The 20,727-nt window shown below is 44.5% G+C and overlaps 1 protein-coding gene across 1 annotated transcript; it reads right to left on the bottom strand.

Annotated features, from left to right (window-relative positions):
* Window positions 1-822: 822 nt before the first annotated feature.
* LGI2 (leucine rich repeat LGI family member 2) lies at window positions 823-19,932 on the bottom strand. The gene is made up of 8 exons (XM_032186361.1): window positions 19,727-19,932; window positions 19,457-19,528; window positions 16,072-16,143; window positions 12,640-12,711; window positions 12,007-12,078; window positions 10,715-10,884; window positions 6,683-6,847; window positions 823-4,860 (listed from the first exon to the last, which is right to left on the bottom strand). The coding sequence occupies exons 1-8, from the start codon at window positions 19,930-19,932 to the stop codon at window positions 4,043-4,045; spliced, it is 1,647 nt and encodes a 548-aa protein (XP_032042252.1). The 3' UTR covers window positions 823-4,042.
* Between the last annotated feature and the right edge of the window lie 795 nt (window positions 19,933-20,727).

Below are 20,727 nucleotides of genomic sequence, written 5' to 3'. Positions count from 1 at the left end.
GCATTAACGACTCACCTGATCAGTGGATAATGCTCAAGGCTTGCTTCAAATGAAATGCATTCAGCGTTGATAGATTTATATTTATTTTTGCAATTTCGAAGTAAATGCCAGTGATTCAGTAAAATTTAATGAAGAGACTCCCCAGTGAAGATCAGAATCTGTGGGTTAATTTTATGGTTTGGTTCTTATCCACTCTGCATTTACGAAACCTGCTTGAGTATCTTATATTTTTTGAAATGAAGATGGCTTTGGTTTGTGGTGAGAGAGGAAAAAAAGAGAAAGAAAGAAAGAAAGAAAGAAGGGAAAGATTTCAGAAAATGCCTTTAATCTGAACAGAAAAAACTCGTAGCTGCATTGCATACCTGGTAACACTAGAGGGGGTGTAAGGAAAGAGTGAACGGGGAAACCAGGGAGCTGCAAGGCCTTGGAGGTCCGCGTTACCCCCGACACAGAAACTTCGTCCAACGTGGAAGAGCACGGCTCCCTTCAGGTCCAGGCTCTGAAAACCCAAATCGATCAGAAGTGGACAAGGAGCTGGGTCTGGTGGGGTCTTCTGGCTCGACCTCCACCCTCCTGGTGGTCAGATGCGCAGCAGAGCCCTGCGGACGCTCATCTCCTGGGGTTTGTCGGGTATCACCGGGGCTGGAAACCTCTTGGGGCTTCATGGACCACGAGGGGACCTCTTGTGGCTCCATGGCCCACGTCAGGCGGGTTCACAGGCCCCATTTCCAAGGAAGCCCCAACCCCCCTGTGTTTCTCCGAACTCCAGCTGGGACACGCTTCACAGCACGGCTATTTTAACACAGGCAATGCACCAGTTAGTCTCATTAACTACCTTTTATTTAGCGACTGAAGGAGTACATACATTTGTCAGTGGCATAGATTACATCATCTCTTTACTAAAAAAAAAAGCTAAATGTATATACAGCCTTAAAATGTTCCCGCTGTAGCTAGCATACCGTATTAAACCTATGTTTATATAAACTACAGTTCTTTACATTATTGTACGTATTTTAGAATACAATAAAAATTACCAGGTGGCATGTGCTGTTATCCTTTCTCACCGTCCTGATGTTCTCACAGCTGCAGTAAAGTCTGGATATGCATAGATTATGTGCTGCGTATAACAATTTTTAGTACAGAATATAGGCCATGGAGGAAAAACCCTTGTTGCGTTTGGGAAGGCAGAGTTTTAGTTGCTTGGTTGCTTCTGGAGCTCTTCCTTGGGAGCAGGGAGAGCACAGCGAGGCTTTTTTTGAGACCCTGCCTTCATTAAATCCTGAGAAGTGTTCCGTGATCCCTTTTTTTTTACATTAACAGGTCATCTTTTGCCCTGCCTCTTGACTAACTTGGCCGCAGCCGGGCCGGGACGCTGAGCCCGGCTTTCCGACCAACCTCCAGAGCTACTCGGCAGCGATGCAGCCTGCCCCCAGAACTCATTCCCCTCGCTTTCTTCTTCTGGTCCCGTGTGAATGAGCGAGGCTCCCGCTGATCGCTTTATCCTCTTTATTAAGCCCATCCCTGCAGAGACCATTTTAATTTAATTCAACCTGATAGCCAAGTCTCAAATCCCCAGGACTCTCTCACAACAGTACCATTTCCGACTATTGGATACAAAAGCACTTCTGCGCCATCCTCTTGCTTCCCTTCAAATCAAAAATATCAAGATCCAATTTCTCTAAATCAGCTCTTAGCTCTTGGACTTGTGCCCTTGCTAAGCATATGGTACTAGCAGTGAGCCCTAAAGAAAGTGCTGAGAATTGCCCCTCCTTGTCAGAATATGTGACTGTGTTCAAACGTGCATGCTAGACAGGAAAGGATTAAAAAAATGCCTTCCCACAACACAATTTAAAGAAACATTGTTTGTCAGCCATATCTGCCAAAGTTAAAAAGTTAACTAAGAAAATGGTAAGAAATTTCATTCACTGGCACATACGTGAATCATCTCTCAGTTTTGTGGGTTTGTTAGTTTAGTCCAAGGACATGTATTGCTAAAACCTACTGTTGTTGGTTTGCAGGGTGAAGGGAGAGAGCATCTATCTGCTGGTCTGATTGAACCCACAGGACTGACACCACGCTAGGATTCAGAGGGCAGAACATCAATGCTTCGGGCAGCTGGATGGGCTAAGCTGCCCATTTAATTAAAAATAAAACCAGAATGAGCACCTATACAGGGAAAAAAAAAAAAAAAGAAATTAACACATAACTTAAAAACAGAATAAAATGAGTTATGTCTCTGACGGGTCAGTAACAACTTTTATTTCACAGCAGCAAGGCAAACCTTGGAGAAGGCTGTGATATTCCAGGTCGCTGGTAGATTGCGACTCCTCACAGGAGTCCTTGTGCAGAATCCTCATCTGCATCGCTGTTCGCATCTGGATGTTGGAAAGCCTGTGAAAACATCCCTATTTTTGGTATTAGGTCATGTTTCATGTGTGTGTCCAGGGCAAAAACACGAAGCTCACTCAGCACAGAGGCAGTGAGATACTCCAGCATGAAAAAAAAGGGCATTTTTATTTGCTCCACTTGCTTTACACAAAGCCTTGCTATTAGCCAGTGTGGAAGTGCAGCAGCAAGACTCATGATAAAACAACCTAACAGGCGATGCAGTATGAAAACAAAGAAAATATTGTATACACAAAAAAAACAAACAAAACAAACAAGGCTTCTGCTATACAACTTTGTTGGGTAAATATGTTGGAGCCTTTCCAGGAGAATGGTCCCCAGCTGTTACCCTGCCAGAGGCTCTGTGCACACCAGGACTGCTGCCAGATTTAAGATAAATGAACGCCTTATTTTGTAGCCACCCAAAACACCAACGAGACGTGGACTGTTCACATCCTGCTGCATAACCTGCAAGACTTTTGAAAGCTTGGCAACCCAGCAAAAGTCTGGGGCCACCAAGAGGAAACTCTTCTTCTTGGAGCCAGGGTAAGCTCTAGCTTCAACAGCTCTAGCTGCCTCAGTTTCAAAAGACCTGGTGACAACAAAGTCCTGTTTGGTTCTCAGATTCCCTGAGTACAGCTTGCGATGACCAAAACCTCAATTTATTGCTTGTGAGCTGTGCTGGAGGGAGAACTCAGAAGAATAAATCATCTCATTGTGTACAGACAAGATGCAGCATGAAGAACATGGATGTAGATGCATGTTACAAACTAAATTTAAGCTGTGCCTTGTGGAAGAATAAGACCTTGGTAAAACACCCCAGAATCTACCGGGATCATCAGGAAGAGTGTGAATTAGGGCACAATGAGATGTATTTCTGGAATACCTATTAATCCACAAAGTAGACTGAATCTATAGTCAGTGCACTCAAGGCACCAAGCAGCCCTCTGTTATTTTCTGCCTGTATTAACTCGTTAAGATCTCACAGTCTAGAAGCAAAATACCTTTATTTTCCTGGCCACCCAGGTACTCTGGGCTGGGCTCTTGGTTACGTACAATTTGTTGCTGAAATAGTGATTAATATAAGAAAAATGGCAATAGATTTTGACTTTCCTTTTAATCTACAATGAGTTAAAATGACACCTTGGTCTTACTGCAAACCACAAAGACAGATTTTGAAGATAGAGCTCAAGAAACCAAAATGAAGTGTATTCCGGAATGTTCGTTTGCTTTTACAATTCATCAGCAAGCATGATGACCTGCTTCTAATCTTAAAATCTTTGCTGAGATCTTAGCTAAAGAGTCAAAAGCATTTCTCTGCCAAAGCACAGAAATGGTATGGCTTCCTTGTTGCTTTCATTATGAGATGTCCAATTTAAGGTAGTTTTCTGGGTAAAATTTATATTCTTAGATGTCAAAATTAATCCTAATGCACTGCACACTCATCTGAACGGCTGCAGGTTGCAAAGTGTCTTTGAAAAAGGATAGAACGGACATGTCATGCAGCAACCGAGTAAATGCAATCCCTGATTAATATGCAAGTTTTAAAAGTTCAGAAAATGTCATCATACTCCATAGGTGCTCCCTGTTCTCGGAAAGGTCACTGTTTTGCTCGTGTATAAATGTCATTCTACATGAATTTCAATCCAGCAGCTTTTCATAAACTCAAGTCAATGATGATATGTTCAAATATTTGTGTGTTTCCTTTAAAACTGGAGGCAAAGAAAAAATCTCTTCGATCTGTTGACACAGCTGTGAAAGAACGCGGCGCTTGCACATAGATTTCTTTAAATAACCTGAAGGTCTTCTTTTCACCATCCCACTGGTATATCTGGGAGAACGTATAGTCACTTCCCAAGGCTAGGTAGTAATTATTCTTAAAGGAGAAAGGCTGCAGCGTCATGGCTCCTCGGGAGGGAAGAGCCTGTATCTCCACGAACTGTTTGCTGTTCCATTTCATTACTCTGGAGTCACCGATGAACCTGGTGAGCGTGATGTACAGGTTGTTCTGCATCCTGAAACTCTTCACAGCCAGGACATCTTCCATGTTGGGGATCTCACTGTGTGGGACAAACTTCTTGGAAGCTTTGTTCCACTGGAGTATAATGGGGACCTGTGAGCGGCTAGAGAGGATTAAATGGGATTTCCCATCTATATCAACAAACTCGGCGTCGGTGTCCCTGAACCACTCGTGAAGGGACTGGTAGGAGTAAAACCCTTTGTTATTCCACTTGTACACTGTGGACAAACCTGCTTTGGAACTATCTGCGATGACAAAAAACATCTCACTGTCTATCTCAAAAAGCTCTATATCATTCGGCTTAGAAATGCGAGACACTTCGATATCCTGGAATTTGACAAACTTTGTCCAGCTTTCATCGTACTTGTAAATGTGCGAGCCACCGAAGAGCTGTGCCACCACCACAAAGACTTGGTCACCAACAAGAATGGCTTTACATCCCACTATGGACTGACCTATTGCCCAAAGAAAAGCACATATTAGCACAGTACAATGCACTCTTCAAACCACAAAAATATTACCAAATCACCCATCCCTTCTTGTAAATCTTTGTCATCTCATAATTGTCTTTTACTACACACCATCAGAGCTTCTTTTCTTGCTTTCTTCTCCCTGGTAACTGGAAAACTGACTTCAAATTGCACCCCTTAAAGGTGAACCCTAAACTGCTCACTACTCTTTATCACAGAATCACAGAATCACAGAATTTCTAGGTTGGAAGAGACCTCAAGGTCATCGAGTCCAACCTCCAACCTAACGCTAACAGCCCTCCACTAAACCATATCCAGAATCCTTTGTCCAAAAGGATTCATATCCAGAATCCTTTGTCCAAATACTACCCAAAACAATTATTTGAACCAGATTTTGTTACTCAGTTACAACAGTTCTTATCTCTTGACTCAGCAAGAACTTGAAATTCTTTTATTCATGGGATGTCTGTATTTCCAGTTTAACTAGAAGAATGAAATATATTCTGTTTTTCTTGGTCCAAGAGGGCCAGAGTCAGCTTTTTGCTACTGATGCGTCTTGTGGATATCAGTACCACAGCAAGATGAAAAAGATAAATCTCTGTTGTTTCTGAATTTTTGGATTACGTTAAACTCAAAATATTTAGGACTACTGCAGTTGCCAGATTAAATCATATCAAGTTATGGTCCATTTTAACAATCTCAAGTCACTATACAAGACCCACATCAAAAGGTAACAACTGAACTATTTATGAAATGATTTGTTGCAAGAAAAGAAGTTGTCTCTGAAACAGTTTATGTAGAACTGAACCTGCACAGACCCCTGTGCTTGCTCTGTCCCCAGCTGGCCCTCACCCACTGCTGTTTCACAGCTAGCCTGTGATGAACCATCACCCATCCAGTGCCAGTAACGTAGGGATTCGTCTCCAGTACCATAAAGTATTTGCAGTGTAGACATGACTACTTGAGCTGATCATTCAGGCTCTTTCTGGTCTAAGTCAAAGAGCACTCTAGAAAATGGTTCACTTCTTTCTTTGCATGTTGAGTATTAAGGCAATCTTGACAACTAGCTCAGGTCCATGAGCCCATATTGTAAAGGGCTAAATTCAGACATCTGAATGCCAAACATACAGCTAATAATGAACCCCCCCCCCCCCAACGAAGTGAACAACCTGTTCCTAAGCCCTACAAAACACACTTTAGGCTCCACAAAAAGCTCTTTACATGATTGTAGTCTGTAACTCTCACACATTTCAGAGTCCAGTGCTTAAGCTGGGCTTTCTGAGAACGTAGGATAGTCATTTGAGAAATGGGTCTCTGCACATGTGCTGGGTGTGCAGCTAGGGTACAAGTCCAGTGGACTTGTAGGCTTGTAGACTGCCCACCCACATGTATCCTTCAAGCCTATTTCTTTCTACATGCAGCAGAATATTTCTGCCTTCTATTTTGCAGGCACTTCACTAACAGCGAGGGCTGCTTTAATCTATCCTTTATCTTAGTGCGATTCAGGCAGGGAGTGGCTCAGCTGTGACATTCACGTTAGTGTTTGTACCTTGAGAACAACTCACAAGTTCAGGCTGAAAAAGCCTAGTTTGTGTGCTATAGCAAGGTTAAATGTGCATGTATGAACAAAATGCACTACTCCATGAAATTATTCTTGTACAAATATCATGAACTTTAATCTGCCAGTTTAAATATAGATGCAGGACAAAAAACATCATCTGGTCCCATCTATGTGTCTCGCCCTCACAATTTTTCCTTGTGAAATGCCAATAGTTCATCAACAACTGGGATCCCAGTGTTCGTGTACCTGTGATGTTGTCGTAACTCCTGAAATTCATTTCAATGTGATCCCACTCCAGCACCATGCAGTTCTCCATGCTGGGCTGTGCAATGGCTACAAACACATCGTTCTTAGAGTTGAATGTATCCACTGACACTGACTGGTAGGGCAAAATCTGGTGAACAACAAAATCTAGGAATATACATTTACAACAGTTAGGACAGGTCCTTGCTGAAAACACAAAGTTGCCGACTATAAACACTAGAAAATGAGTGATATATTCTGAATTTTGTATTAGCCTAAGATGAAGGTGTCAGTGCTCATGTGAGGCATGCAGCAACAGGGGAAAGTGTCTCCTTGCTTTAAGCATCATGAACTGTCCTCTGGCAATACAGCTGCCAAGGAGATCAAATAGGTAAACAGTGGCAGAATTCAGATTTTGCAGCTAGGCTGGCTGGCATCCATGAAATCAGGATCATGTTCACATGCTGTCAAAGAGAAGTCTCTTTCCCCACAGCTGGAAGTTGCTTTCCTGTCAAGTAAAATGGCCTTGCTAGAATCACTTTCAAGCTGAGAGACAGCAACTTCCAGCTGAAGTCCAATAACTTCTTAAGACATGCAAATTTAATCACTAGCAATTTGTGTTACGCTAAACCAGGCAGAAAGTGAAATTATATCCGAAGTTTGCCTGGGGATAACCCCATTTTAGCTAGACCATAGACAAAATGGTGTAATCAAAAACTCAGTTAACGTACCGTTTTACAGGGCATTGTAAAGTAGTTTAAGCATAAAATACAACCAACCTGCAAATTACTATCCAGTGGAAAACTTATTCTAGATGCTAAGACTGAGGAGTTGGAACAACCTGTAAAGGCCAGGAGCGTAACTCCAAAATTCAAGATTTCTACTCAAACTTCAAGTGCCTGTACATTGAGCTTTAAAAGTCACATTGGGCTAAAGTCAGTAGCCAGCACAGAACCAATTTGGGGAAAAAGAGCAAACTGGGTCTGAGTTTGATATTTGGCCTGACAGCTTGTCAAGGTCATTGTTATCAGAAAAGGACATCAGTATAGCAGAGCTGACAAAGAGAAGCTGACACTTCTAAGGTGCTTCTGTCTAGAAGGTGGCAGAAGGCCTGCCCAGGAGTTATACGTAGACATAAATATACAGAAAAAGAAATGATTATCCCACAAAGAGTTTCTCTGCAGAAGCAGACAGCACTCTTTTAAACTCTGTTCTGCTCTGTGCTTCCACCATTCACTCCTACTTTGGAAAGCCCTGAACATCCAGGGATTGGGGTGAAATGCTGATTAAGCCCTCACTCACCCTGGTCCCTCACTTCAGTGTGTTATGAAAAGCATGTCTTCCAATGGAAAATTCATCTCTGCATGCTTGAAAGCCTTTGCTATTGAGAAGTTACACTTCTGGTGAATAAAGGCAGATGACTACCATTACACAAACAGAACAGCTGCAACAGAAGTGACAGTCTCCATCCTTTGAGAGACTGTTACAGATAGAGCATGGGCTTGATTCATCAGTGCAGGTAGGAAAACAAAGTTACCTTCATTCCCACTGCGAAAATAAAAGGACTGGAGAAAACTGACAATGTAGGTTGCAGAAAGTAGAAGTAAGTGATAAATCATAAGAAGTAAAGTATGGAACAGGAACAGATATAGTCACAGAAAGTTGAAATATTTTTAAAATCTTGAGAGGGGGACAAAAAACAGAACAGATCTAACTCTGAAAAAAAACATCTTAACAGTTTTGAAACACTTCAAGGAAATCTGTGGGTTAAAACATACCAGTCGATGTGTTAAAATCCACTGCTCATTCAGAAATGATTCAGTGTTAACACAGCTATTTTTACTTGTACCTGTCCTTGGGCTCTTTATGGCACTGGACAACTAAAAATGGGTAACTATGTCAGCCATAATCAGTAAAATGCGACAAACCAGCTGGAAATACCAGACTAATGTGGGACAGAGTTACACAGTAAAGAGATGCTGCCGCATCGGGCGTGCCAAAAATCTAGGCCTTAGGGGCGATGGAAGGGGAAGGCCTGTCTTCAAGCCTCCTGAAAGCCAAGCTGGGCTTATAACCAAAACACAGCGCCCTTGCACATGGTTGCAGGAGAAACACACACACACAAAAGTGAAATGAGTTTACCTATTTGCATGATGCAAGCCATGAGAAGTGGGAAAGACAATATACTACCATAGAAAGAGTTAAAAGTGCAGGTCACTGGCACTGCCAATCACTCTCACTGTGAATAAGTGATCAAGAGTTTCATCCATTGGCTGTTCCTTTAATCTGGCAGCACCTCTTTTACATCTCCCCTTCTGCCATCACTGTGTCAGTTCAGCAAATGCAATGGAGCCTCTGAGATGCACATTTTACCAAGCAAACTCCTTTGTTACCACATGCTACACCCAGTCACGCTCACAGAGCATCAGAGAGCAGAAACAATGAAAGTCTAATCAAGGCTGGCAAAGGAGGGAAGATGGTGCTAAAGGCTAATGTGAATGAAAGATTTGTAGGCTTTCCTCAGGGGAGCGTGTGCTAAGAGCACTGACCAGCAGTGAGCAGGAAAGGAGAGTATACCTAGGGGATATGTTACTTTATTTCAAAATATAGCACAGGTCTGAGCCTGTAATTAATCAGCCCTCGGGGAATCAATATGGGCATATTTAGCCTCCCTTTAGATCTGGGTGAAGCAAGGGCAAAGAAGGAAAAGACAGCTGTGGGCTTAAGCCACAGGCCAGCAGACCCACTGGAGCGCTGCAGCACGTGATGCTACATTTATCCTCGGTGTAATTTCACTTCCAGCAGGCAAAGGGACTAACATTAACACATGAATTTTGTCTGTAGCCACTTTATAGCTCAGTATCTAGATGCAAAGACATGACAGAGCATAGGTAAGTCAGTTCAGGTCTGAGGACCAGGAAGACAAGGCTTGTTTTTGCACACTGTCGGTGCTGTTAAATTTCTTAAACCAGACTGAAATGAAATGAAGCCTACTTTTAACATCGTACTTCTGCTCTTCTGTTTACAGACACAGTAACATAACCTGGGAGCAGTTCTAAGCAACATCGCTCGCCTGTTTTTGACATCCTTTCACGTGGCACATTATCACTCCTTACCTCTGCTGCTCTTCTAACATATTTTTGAATTATGAGTTCGTTCTCTTTCACTTAACATATTGCCCTTGGATTACTTTTCTTACCCTGTCCTGAGACTTTATCTTATGTTACCAGTAATCAACTTCTCTACTGTCTCCTAACAACGACTGACTCAATGGCAGATGAGAACTTGAATGCCTCTGACATTACTGTATAGAAGAAAAGGCAAAATACTGACATTATGTACGCGAAACATGAAAGCAATACTCGGAGCTGATGTTCTCAGTTGTATGATGTGACTGCATTTAAATATAGGCAACGTCTGCTATTTAGTCATAAAATATAAGCATACCCACATGCAGGATTCTCTTCACTTCCTTCTACATGCTTTACATTACCTAAAATAAAAGTCAAGATCCTGAACAAGACAGTACTTGAAATATTATTGGACATTTCTCTCCAATTTAATGGAGTTCTATAAAGAACTGCTGGCAGTATTGCTGCCACATTTGATGACATTATATCGTGGCCTATTGAATAAAAGTAGCAGATATAGCCAAATCGTTTAAACTTCTCTTCATTGCTTTCTGTGAAATACAGAGATTTTGGGAAGCTCATCCGACATCACTATATGGCCTTATTCCAGAAAACAGAAAGCATTCTGTGATGGAAATTAAGTCACAAGTGAGTCATAATCAAGCCCTTTGGAATATGAATGGTCCCAGCTCTTCTCCCATTATCACTTAATCCAAATAAAAACTTTGTATTTCAGCTTCAAAATGAGATTTTCTCATTTTATGCTCGTTCTAGTACTTTGTAGGTACGTAACCCTTTCCTCCCTTCATCCCCCCAGGTCATGCTCACAGAAATGAAATGGTTTAGTCTACAGCTCTGATATTTAACCATTTGCAGTGTGCTTAGAAATACGCATTCTGAATACCTGTAGTGGTGCATTCATAATCAAAACTTGTCACATCATTTAACTTCTTATCCTGATATTCTGCTGGACCAATACACAGGACATCAGAAACAGTGGAATTTGTCATCTTTAACCACAAAAACAACCACTTGGCTTTGCAGTCACACTCAAATTTATTTCCCCTTAAATCTCTAAAAAAACACACAGAAATAAACATATTTGAAAAGGTTGATAGCAACATAAACACTACAGAACTGTTAGCACCTTGACATACTGAACTTAAAAATATGTGAGTACCTTTGAATTGTTTTTGAACTGAGAAGAGGAAAGACTCGATAAGTTTTATTCTGATGCTCTTTATATGTACACTCCTTCACGGAAGTATTGTCCTCGGAAAAACAGTTTCAGTCTAAGAAATAAGACCATGCATAACACTACTAATAAGAGCACTGTGATTCATGTGCAAAGTCACTTGTATTTACACGTTTTCATAGGATTAGGACTACAGCATAATAAATCCTCACAGGGCGGCTGTCTGCTGCAAGTCTGCTTCCCATCATCTATTGCTGACACAGACAAACCCCATTCCTTCACCAAACTACGCAGCACCAGTGCTTGACAGGGTGGGCTTGCTGCTATCACTTTTGTGCTATGTTAAAAAACAGACCTAAGATTGGTATTTTCAGATTCCCTGCTGATGGGGAGTCCTGTCAGTTTAACCTCCCCCCTATTAACTTACGTACAATTTTACATACTATGCCTGTTCTCCAATGCTTTGGCAATTTTGGGGCTTACAATTGTACTTCTTTAGTTAAGAGAGTCAGGGATGCTGACTAGCAGCTTAGTTACACACACACAGACAACAAACATGGACTATAAGTCAGCAATGTGCTACAACTGCACAAAATCAGGGGGAAAAAAAACATATTTTAATTAATACATTTCACTAAAATAATCTCAAGTAATACTTGCAACAGCAACAGGAAAAGCTATGCAGAGAAATTATAGTTTTAAAATTTGTTGTCTCCCTTTTGCTAAAGAAATATGAATATAAAATAAAATATAAATAAAACATTAGAGAGAAGTACAATAATGCAAGCTATGTACAGCACCATGAGAAGCAACAGTGATTTGAGAAATAGCAGTTACTCCAGAGGGGTCTACCAAGTAAACAATCTTAGAGAAAAGACAGAAGAGCAAAATGCATGTTTATTTTCTGCACAGATATCAGACACACACGAAAGCAGAACTTCAAACACAGAGCAATAGAAACACAGAAGCAGGCAGGCAGTAGGAAGATTTTCATTACTTACAGTTCAATTAGAGAATCTAAGTCACTGAAGACATCCCTTGGCAGAAATTTAAGATGGTTATTGGCCAAAGAACTAGAAAAAAAAAGTTATAGCTTAATATAATTGTTATCTCTCATCTTGTTGACTCTTACAAAGTCTGAACTCGCTCACAGAATGTTAATTATCGGATACTGTCCAGCCACTGGCATTGTTAACTACCAGGAACACGCAGGCATTAATTACACTCATTCAAGAATGGTGATTGCTCAAAGAAAGAAAATGAAGCTGACGCAAAAGTAAAACATATAAAGCTTTTTTATTGCCTGGGTGAAATGTGACACAGAGAGCAATGACTGAACATGCTGAAAAGAAAGAGGAATGTTAACCACACGTACACAGCACCACGGTGGCACCACTGGCAGCACCCACAGGCAACGGCTGCACCCCAACACGACCTGTGAGCATACACAGGCGGCTGAATGTGCCTGTGAATTTTTTTAAGGCCGTTTTTTAATTTGTGGGAGGCACGTTACTGACTGTTGAAGGTTGCTGAAAGCACAGAGGTAAATAGAGGTATTAAATGCGGCTTGAAAGCCAGCTATCCACAAGGAGAGTTTTGCTCGAGTACAAATTACTGGATGTTAAATAACTTACAGGTGGGTTAGGTCTCGGAGGCCACGAAATGCATTTCTTGAAATGGTTTCAATTTTGTTTCCTTCAATGAATCTAGGCAAAAAAAAAAAAGTATTTTCAAAGACTTTAATTAACGTTATGAGCACCACACCAGTGCTTTAGCCTATGTCCTCCAAACTCAGCAGGTTCCTGGGTAGCCCCTTCAGACTTAGAGGTGGGGAAGTCTTGGTGGAGTTGGTCATATTGCCTCATCACCTCGCCCCTGGTGTACCACAAGTAGTGATGCAGGCACCAGGCCACAAATATCTGGCAGCAGAGGAACAAAATGGACAAAGCAAAAAAAAACAAACAAACAACATTATTCCTTTGTAGTTTAATTCTCATGGAGCGTGTTGTGTGAGGAAAGAGACCTGGGTAAGACAGACTTCTGAGATGGACTTTAGAAGCTAAAGTCCTGCTTTCCTCTCAATGGCTGCCTGAATTGTGGAATCACTGGGCAGCAAACAGCCAGGACTTCACAGGCTGCAGATGGACACTGCTCAAGGAGCCCACATCCGAAGGAAGAGTGCCCACAGCCAGGTGGCTGTACGCACAGTATCACCTCTGCACCCGCAGAGCTGGAGGGCTCCCAGCCCACTGTCTCTGCAACAACGTGAACTGCACCTACATACTGGTATCCCAAGCCCAAAGTCTGCCTAAACGGAAAGACCACTGCCAGAGGCTTTGTTTGTCTTCTTGCTGCCGCATTCCAGTGCTCTCCAGCTGGGACATCACCTCTGCAGGGCACCCAGCTGCACCCGAGTCATGGCCCTGCGTACTGGAGAACAATGGTAGTGATGCATCGATTGCTGGAGCATGCTGCTCATCCCGAATGCACATCAGCATTTAAACAAAGAGCTGATATTCGAGCATCCTGACCCCAGAGCACTTGAGGACACATCCATAAATATACCATCAGCACTGCAACGTCGCTGCGGCCAGGTGGCCATCAAGATATTGCATGGTACAGCTGTATCTGTAGGAAGAAAACTGAACATCAACGTCAAAAATAGTTTTATGAAACAAAATGGTCTCCCTTTCCCCTGTGCATCCTTGTTTGTCTTACAGGGAAATATAGGAAAGATTATTATGCATCAAGGTTACTGCTTCAAAGAGTCAAGACAGGGCTGCAGCCCCGAGTGGGAGGTGAGATGACAAGAGCTCTGGGTTCCTGAGCTGAGACATAGCCAAAATCCTTCATGAAGTGACTGGGAACCTCACTGCATGCAAAAGGTGCAGACTAAAGTATCGTGTCTGCACGGAGGATGTTAGTAAAGGGTCAACCATACTCTGTTACAAGGCAGCCTGGGGACATGAATTCAATCCACAGAGCAGAGAGCCAAACTGCTCCCTGACACAGTACCCACGCACACCACCAGCTCGCCCTCAGTGCAAATTAACACGGCTTTGCTGAACACAGCATGGAGGGACGATGGAAATTTAGGCTGGGACTCAGTAATTTGCTGGATTCCTGTGTTACCAAACCCAGCCTCGAAGGCCTGCTACCCTGGGAACAGCAGCAAAGCTCCCATCTTTATCAGACCTTTCTCATCCACGCTGTGCAAACATAGGCTGGCAGTTTTAGGGGTGCGGGTGCGTGGAATCCTGCTATCAGTTTTGCGAGTGCGGTGTGACACAGTGCTCCTGCTAGGGGATAGAGGTAGCTGCTGTGGGTGCTCCCCAGCTGCTCTTCCTTTGGAGACTGCATGGTACACAAAGAAGCTTGCTCTTGTTCTTCAGTAAGGTTTCCTTATGCTCTGTAAGGTCTGATCACTGGCAATTGTGAGACACCAGCTATTACAACTGTGACGGTGTTACTGTCTGCAAAGACCCAAAAAAACAAAAAGCCCAGTCACATTCAGTTCCCAAAAGGTACTGGTGAGATTTGCTGGGAAGAGGAAGCGCCCTCAGGACTTGGCAAGGCAAGGAGAATGACCACAACCATTAACTGAGACCATTTGGTCGGCTGTCACTGAAGGAAATTCAGACTGCAAGGCTTTACCAGTCTTAATTGTGTTCCCTGGTTTGCAATCAGCAGCCAGAGACAGAAATTGTCCCTTTGATGAGCTGAGGAGGGGCAGGATTTTCTTCTTCCTAACAGGGGTCTGGTTGCAGTTACCAATGCAACAGTTACTGTAGCGTATGCTACTGTGCCAAGCTCCATTTTAGACTCATCATCTCTTCAAAGCCTAAGCAAGTCATCATGGAAACAACAAAAATATTTGCAGGGTTGGGTTTGTGTTTTGTTTTTCTCCTTTTTACCAGCTTTCTACAATTTACTTTTTTTTTTTCCTGCAGACACTTGGAAAAGAGAATAATCAGCTAACTTACTGTCACTCAAAAACCTAAACATAGCTGAATTGGTGGATTTCAGCATACGCCATTTACGATTATCCTCTATCTCTTGGTCTGCTAATTCTACTGTTGACTGCTTCTCATGTATTAGACCATTAGTCCTGAACATACACCAACTTAATACCTACTTACCTGCAAGTCCTTAGCAAGAATCAGTTTTATGAGTACTGGTCTTCCTTTAGGCAATGACAGAAATGTTTTCCACAGCTACCTTTCAGCGCAGAAAGGTGGGTGGAAAGACAATTTTTTTTTTTTTCAGATTATATTCAGAGTTTAAAACATACCAGCTCATGTCCGGTAACACAGAGAAATGGCAGTCCTTTGCAGTAGAAGTGAGGACAACCTGGTACCAGGGCTAATACATTTTTAAAAGAAAAAAGGGTGACCTAAAAAAAGAAAAAAAAAAAGATCGGGAAATGAAAATGATGTAAAAACCAATGGAGACGTGAACTCAGTTAAGAAAAAGGAAAGTCAAATAAATGTAAATAATACTATAAATAATTACAATAATTATATGAAATATATGTTTATATATATCCATATATTCATAATTATTTATAATATGAAAATAAATGCCATGGGCATTAAATGAAATATCAGAACAAAGACAAAGTTGGAGAGAAAAGTTGGGGAAAGAGGGCCAGTCCGGTAATCAGGGCTGTTCTGGGCAGTACCCTGACACCCTGCAGCTCCTCTTCAGGCTGTCAGCAGGCCACGAGAGGCTTCACCGCCTCTTTCCTGAGATCCAGAATTCCTTCAAAGTGATGGCACTGTTCTGTAAAGCCAGGACAAGCTCTTGTTCAACAACATTTTTTCAGTGTACGGTAATTACACAGAGCCACCTTGCACCCACGGCATATTTTAAAAATCCACTGCAACCTCTGGAAAATGGTGAGCAACCATAAAGGACATTTGCACAGAAACGGAACATAAATCCTTCATCTCTCCTGCTCCTGGTAATCATAGCAAAGACTAAGACTTCATGGCAGGAGTCTTGGCAACTTATCAAAACATCTTGATTTATAAAGGACGGGGATATACATAAAATACCAGACTTACAAGTATTCTAGATGGAAGAGACCGGCGAAGGCATCGTCCCGTATAACAGTAAAGGAGTTAGAGTTCAGCAAGCTGCAAACAGAGAGCAGGCATTAGGAAAGCACATTAAAACCCAACACACTGTGTTACGCCAGTTGTGTTTATTGACCGTGACCAAACCCATCTTACCGACTCCAGCCCACATTGCCCCACCAATGCAGCACACATAAAACACTGTGGAATGGTCTATAAAAAAATTTAAAAAGAGGCATAACGTGATGCTAGTTCATGTCCACTACTCCCCAAGAAATACGTTTGCTGTACCATTCACCTTGGTTAAATACAGCCTGGTCCTAGATTGCTTTGTCCCCTAAGTAGGACAAGTTGTCCTTTCGGGGTGAGTCTGCTGAGTGTGGACCCCAGGTGCCCACAACCCTGAAGCCACGCTGAAAGTTTTCAAGAGAGCATCTCAGTGCCTCTCCTAAGCTTGGAGACGTAGGGAGCCCTTTTGCACAGGCACCAGCTTCCATTTATGCCATCTTGGTGGATCAGGGCTCGCTTGTTTTTAGCTCACAGGTGGATGCTCCAAGCCCAACCTGTCAATATGGGAGGAGAGCACACAGTTTGCACGACCTGTTTGTCAGCTGCAAATGCAGACGTGCCCAAACTGCCAGAGACAGAAAGCCCTCCTGCCCCTGGAGAGCAAAACTCCACATCCAAATGAACCAAGGAGAAGCAGCTCCAGGTGCTGCCTTGCCCTGCCTTGTGAACTTCAGGGCCAAAATGTGTTGGAGCTGCCCCAAGTGGTTTTCATCTGAGCCAGGAGAATGCAGTTAGGAGAAGGAAGCCGTGGAAAGGCTTGGCCAGCTACGTTCCTCCTTTGCTGTATCAGAGCACACAGGTAGACAAGTCTCCAATGTTTATGTTCAAAGGCAAACTCAGCCATCTCCTTTGAAGAGCAAAACTTCTTCAGTCTAAAAAGCAAATGCTACTCAAATCATTTTTGTAAAATTTCAGAATTTTCAGCTATAAGTGAACATCTTTGCACTGATCAGTTTACTACAGTAACTTAATCTTCTTTTTGTATGGTTTTAGGCATTTTGCTAAAATTAATTTATAAGACTAATGAACATGAAATGCAAACTTTCCCTGTGATCATTGCATTACTGCTTCATCATGGTGACTGTGACCAAAGATACAGTCCTGATGTACACCAGTGCTCTGTTCAGTACTTGTCGTCATTTCATCCTCGCTTTTTGGCTGTTTGAAGGGCAAACTCCCCAATTACAAGGACCAATGAAACGTGTCAGGGTCCAAGGTGATGATGGTGGTGGTTACAAACCCCTCTCACTCCAACATCTGATCTGCCACATAAAATGAAACTTCTGACTTTCTCAACAGCTGACCTTCCTGCCAGCCCAACACTTCTTCCTGGAAGTCTGTTACACCTATTGAGAGGGAATAACCTTCATCTGCTCAGATTCCCCTGTTCTATTTTGCACCTACAGATTCATCTCTTTCCTTCACAAATGGCACAGGTCTGCTGTTTCCACCCATTCACAGATGGGCAAAGCACAGGACTCTGTGCTGGTCCTGAAGTCCCACAAAAGCTTTGATTTGGGACTTAGCTTATGCTTAAACACTGCAGGGTAAATCCTCTATTTCCCCAAAGAGATCAGAGAAGGCATTGTAGGAACATGCTCTGCTTTTAGTCCTGATCTATGCTTTCAACAAAAGGGGGCTTGAGGACATCAGCTTTTCCTTGCTTAGGTAAGCCTTTCATGTAAGAAATATTAGAAAATACTTTGTATATTAGAAAAACAAACAAACAAAAACTTAGCACAACAGTAAATGCAATTTTTCATTAGCATACATTGTGACAGCTGTATTTAGAAATGAGGTGATTAATTATTTGCTTATCTTGCCTACTGTATCCTCTCACCCTAAAAACCAAAGTTGATCAACCTTCTCATCCCAGGCTGTGTTGCCTGGTGTTAACAAAGGTGAATGCCTCCGTAGACCTCCTGACCAAAGGTGAGTCAGAACCTGCGAAGACTCAGCCCCACAGGCCTTAGAATCATGGAATCATTTAGGGTGGAAAGACCTTCAAGATGATCAAGTCCAACCACCAACCCAACCTACCAAGTCCCATCACTTAACGGCGTCCCTTAGTGCCACATCCACACATCTCTTGAATGTCCTCCACAGAGGACACTCCACTACCTTTCCAGGAGCAGATTTTGATTCTGTGAAGAAATTCCTTTTAACTTCCACTCTAAAGCTCCCCTGGTGCAACTTGAGACCTTCTCCTCACATCTTATCGCTCGTCACCTGAGACAAGAGACCAACACCATCCTCACTGCAGCCTCCTCTTCTCCAGACCAAACAACCCCATTCCCTCAGTCACTCCCCATAACTTGTGTTTTCTAGGTCCTTCACCGGTTCATTGCTCTTCTCTGCACATGCTCGAGCAACTCACTGTCCTTGTAGTGAAGGGCCCAAAACTGAACGCAGTATTAGAGGAGCGGTCTCACCAGTGCCACACACAAGGGAACAATCCTTCCCTGCTCCTGCTGGCCTCCAGCCCTCACCTTGCCCACTTCTCCCCAGTGTTTTCCATGGGGTGCTGTCCCTGTCCCCAGGCAGTGAGTGGGAGAAGGACCGGGCAGGCCGCAGGAGAGGCAGCTGGCCATGGCACTCCCAGATGCATCACACCACCCCTTCCCCCAGACCAATTTAAGCTGATGGCTCTGTAGCCAGCGCTCAGCCCGCATTTCTGTTGGGCCACGTATCTTTTAGCCTTGTATCTTTTCAGGGCCCCAACAGGGCGAGGCAAGGAGGGCTGGCCTAGCACAGGGAGGCACAGCACCTCGCTGTAGGGTGCCAGGAGCTGGGACATGTGGCAGGGTCACCTCCTGCGACGGGGCGCATCCCGCCCGTGGGACCCCTTCAGCCCTGGCCAGACCAGGAGTTGGGGCAGCCACCAAACCAAGAAGGGTCACGCTGCAGACAACACACACATTTTGGGCACAGAGCCCTTCCCGGAGGGGTGCGGGTGTCCTCCTGCTTTCCCCCCGCCACCTCCTGTGCCATGCCACATCTCCCCGTAGCGTCCCGGAACACCACGCCGTGAACCTGGCGCTCAGTGCAAACGGATGGGGAGGGGAACTCTGCCCTGAACTTAACGCTGAAACTCAAAAAAAGCACTCAGGGCGCCAGAAAGCGCTTTCTGCCCTCCTTTGGGCAGTGCAAACACACTGCACGATGGCTCACAGCTGCAGGACGGCGCACAGCTGCCCCCGGGCTCCCAAGCGCACGCCGTGCCCTCAGCCCGGCTCCTGCCAAAAGCGCAGCCGGGGCGCCGGGCAGCGTGCGGGGACGGGCGCCCCGTGCTCGGGGTACTTACAGCAGCTGCAGGGAGGGCAAATGGGAAAACATCCTGTCCTTCACCTCCGAGAAGGTCCCGTTTACCAGGCTCCTGCCGAAGGGAAAGAAGAGCCGCGGGTGAGGCTTCCCGGAGCCTCGGGTTTTGCCGCTGCCCGCAGGGAAGGACGAGAGGGGGAGGCGGGCAGGGCTTAAGGAAACCGTGCTAAAAACAAACAAACAAATAAATAACAAAAAACAACAACAAACATGACCGCGACCCCCCGGCCGCCCCCCGTCCCCGGGCACTCACAGGGAGCCGAGCCCGGCGGGGAGGCTCCGCGGCGCCCCGGCCGCCCCCACGCACAGCGCCGACTCCCGCCAGCAGCTGCAGGGCGGCCCGCAGCGAGGCGCCGGCGGCCTCCGGCTGCCGCAGGGCACGGCCACCAGGGCCACCAGGGCCACCAGCAGCCCGGCCGCGGTAGCCCGGAGCGCCAGCAGCCGCCGCCGCCCCGCCATGCCGCCGCCCGCTCCCCCCCGCGCCGCCGCCTCCCCCGGGCTGACATCAGCGCGGCGCCGCCCCGCGGCTGCGCGGCCCGCCCAGGGGCCTGGCCCCGGCTCCCCTCAGCGCCTGCCCCGGGTGCCCCCCGGCGGGGCTGAGGCCGTGGGTGGGTGCCCACGGGGTTATTTTGCCCTCCTGGAGCCGGGGTGTGTCGTGGAGCAGCGTGGGGGTGCTGCCTCGCCTTGGTTTTTGGCCCCCCGTGAGGGAGCTGCCCAGCAGTGAGGTGTCTGCTCCCGTGTGGCATCCCCCCAAAAATCCATGTGGCCGCTCCCCTGTGCAGTACCCCCAAAATCCATGTGGCTGCTCCCGTGTGTCATCCCCTCCAGGGGGCAAAAATTGGGAATATACAAGCAAGAGTTGAGTCAGTAGGTTAATGCCTCTGCCATCTGGTTAGGTTGAGGCATGCCAGAGAAATGATTTGAGGTCGGTGACATTCCCAGTTTATATATATATACATAAATATATATATATATATATATATATATATATATATATATAAAATATATTCCCAGTTTTTTTTATATATATATACACACACTTGTATAAATACATATGTATTTTTTAATAAATATATATGTATACACCGTGATTTTAATGATTCACATAACACGCCTCTTCACAGGAGCTGTTCTGCAGGACATCTGTGTCTTAACAACCACAGTAATCTCAGGATACTTCACTGGCAGGCACGCAGCAATTGTTGCAAACTACGAGCCCTGCTCGATTTTCTTCCTACAGCTGGGTCACAGGCA

The sequence above is a fragment of the Aythya fuligula genome, chromosome 4, assembly GCF_009819795.1.
Source record: "Aythya fuligula isolate bAytFul2 chromosome 4, bAytFul2.pri, whole genome shotgun sequence".
Taxonomy (NCBI): Eukaryota; Metazoa; Chordata; class Aves; order Anseriformes; family Anatidae; genus Aythya; species Aythya fuligula.
Note: the sequence above shows the minus strand (reverse complement) of the source record. Positions and strands in the feature narration are given on the sequence as shown.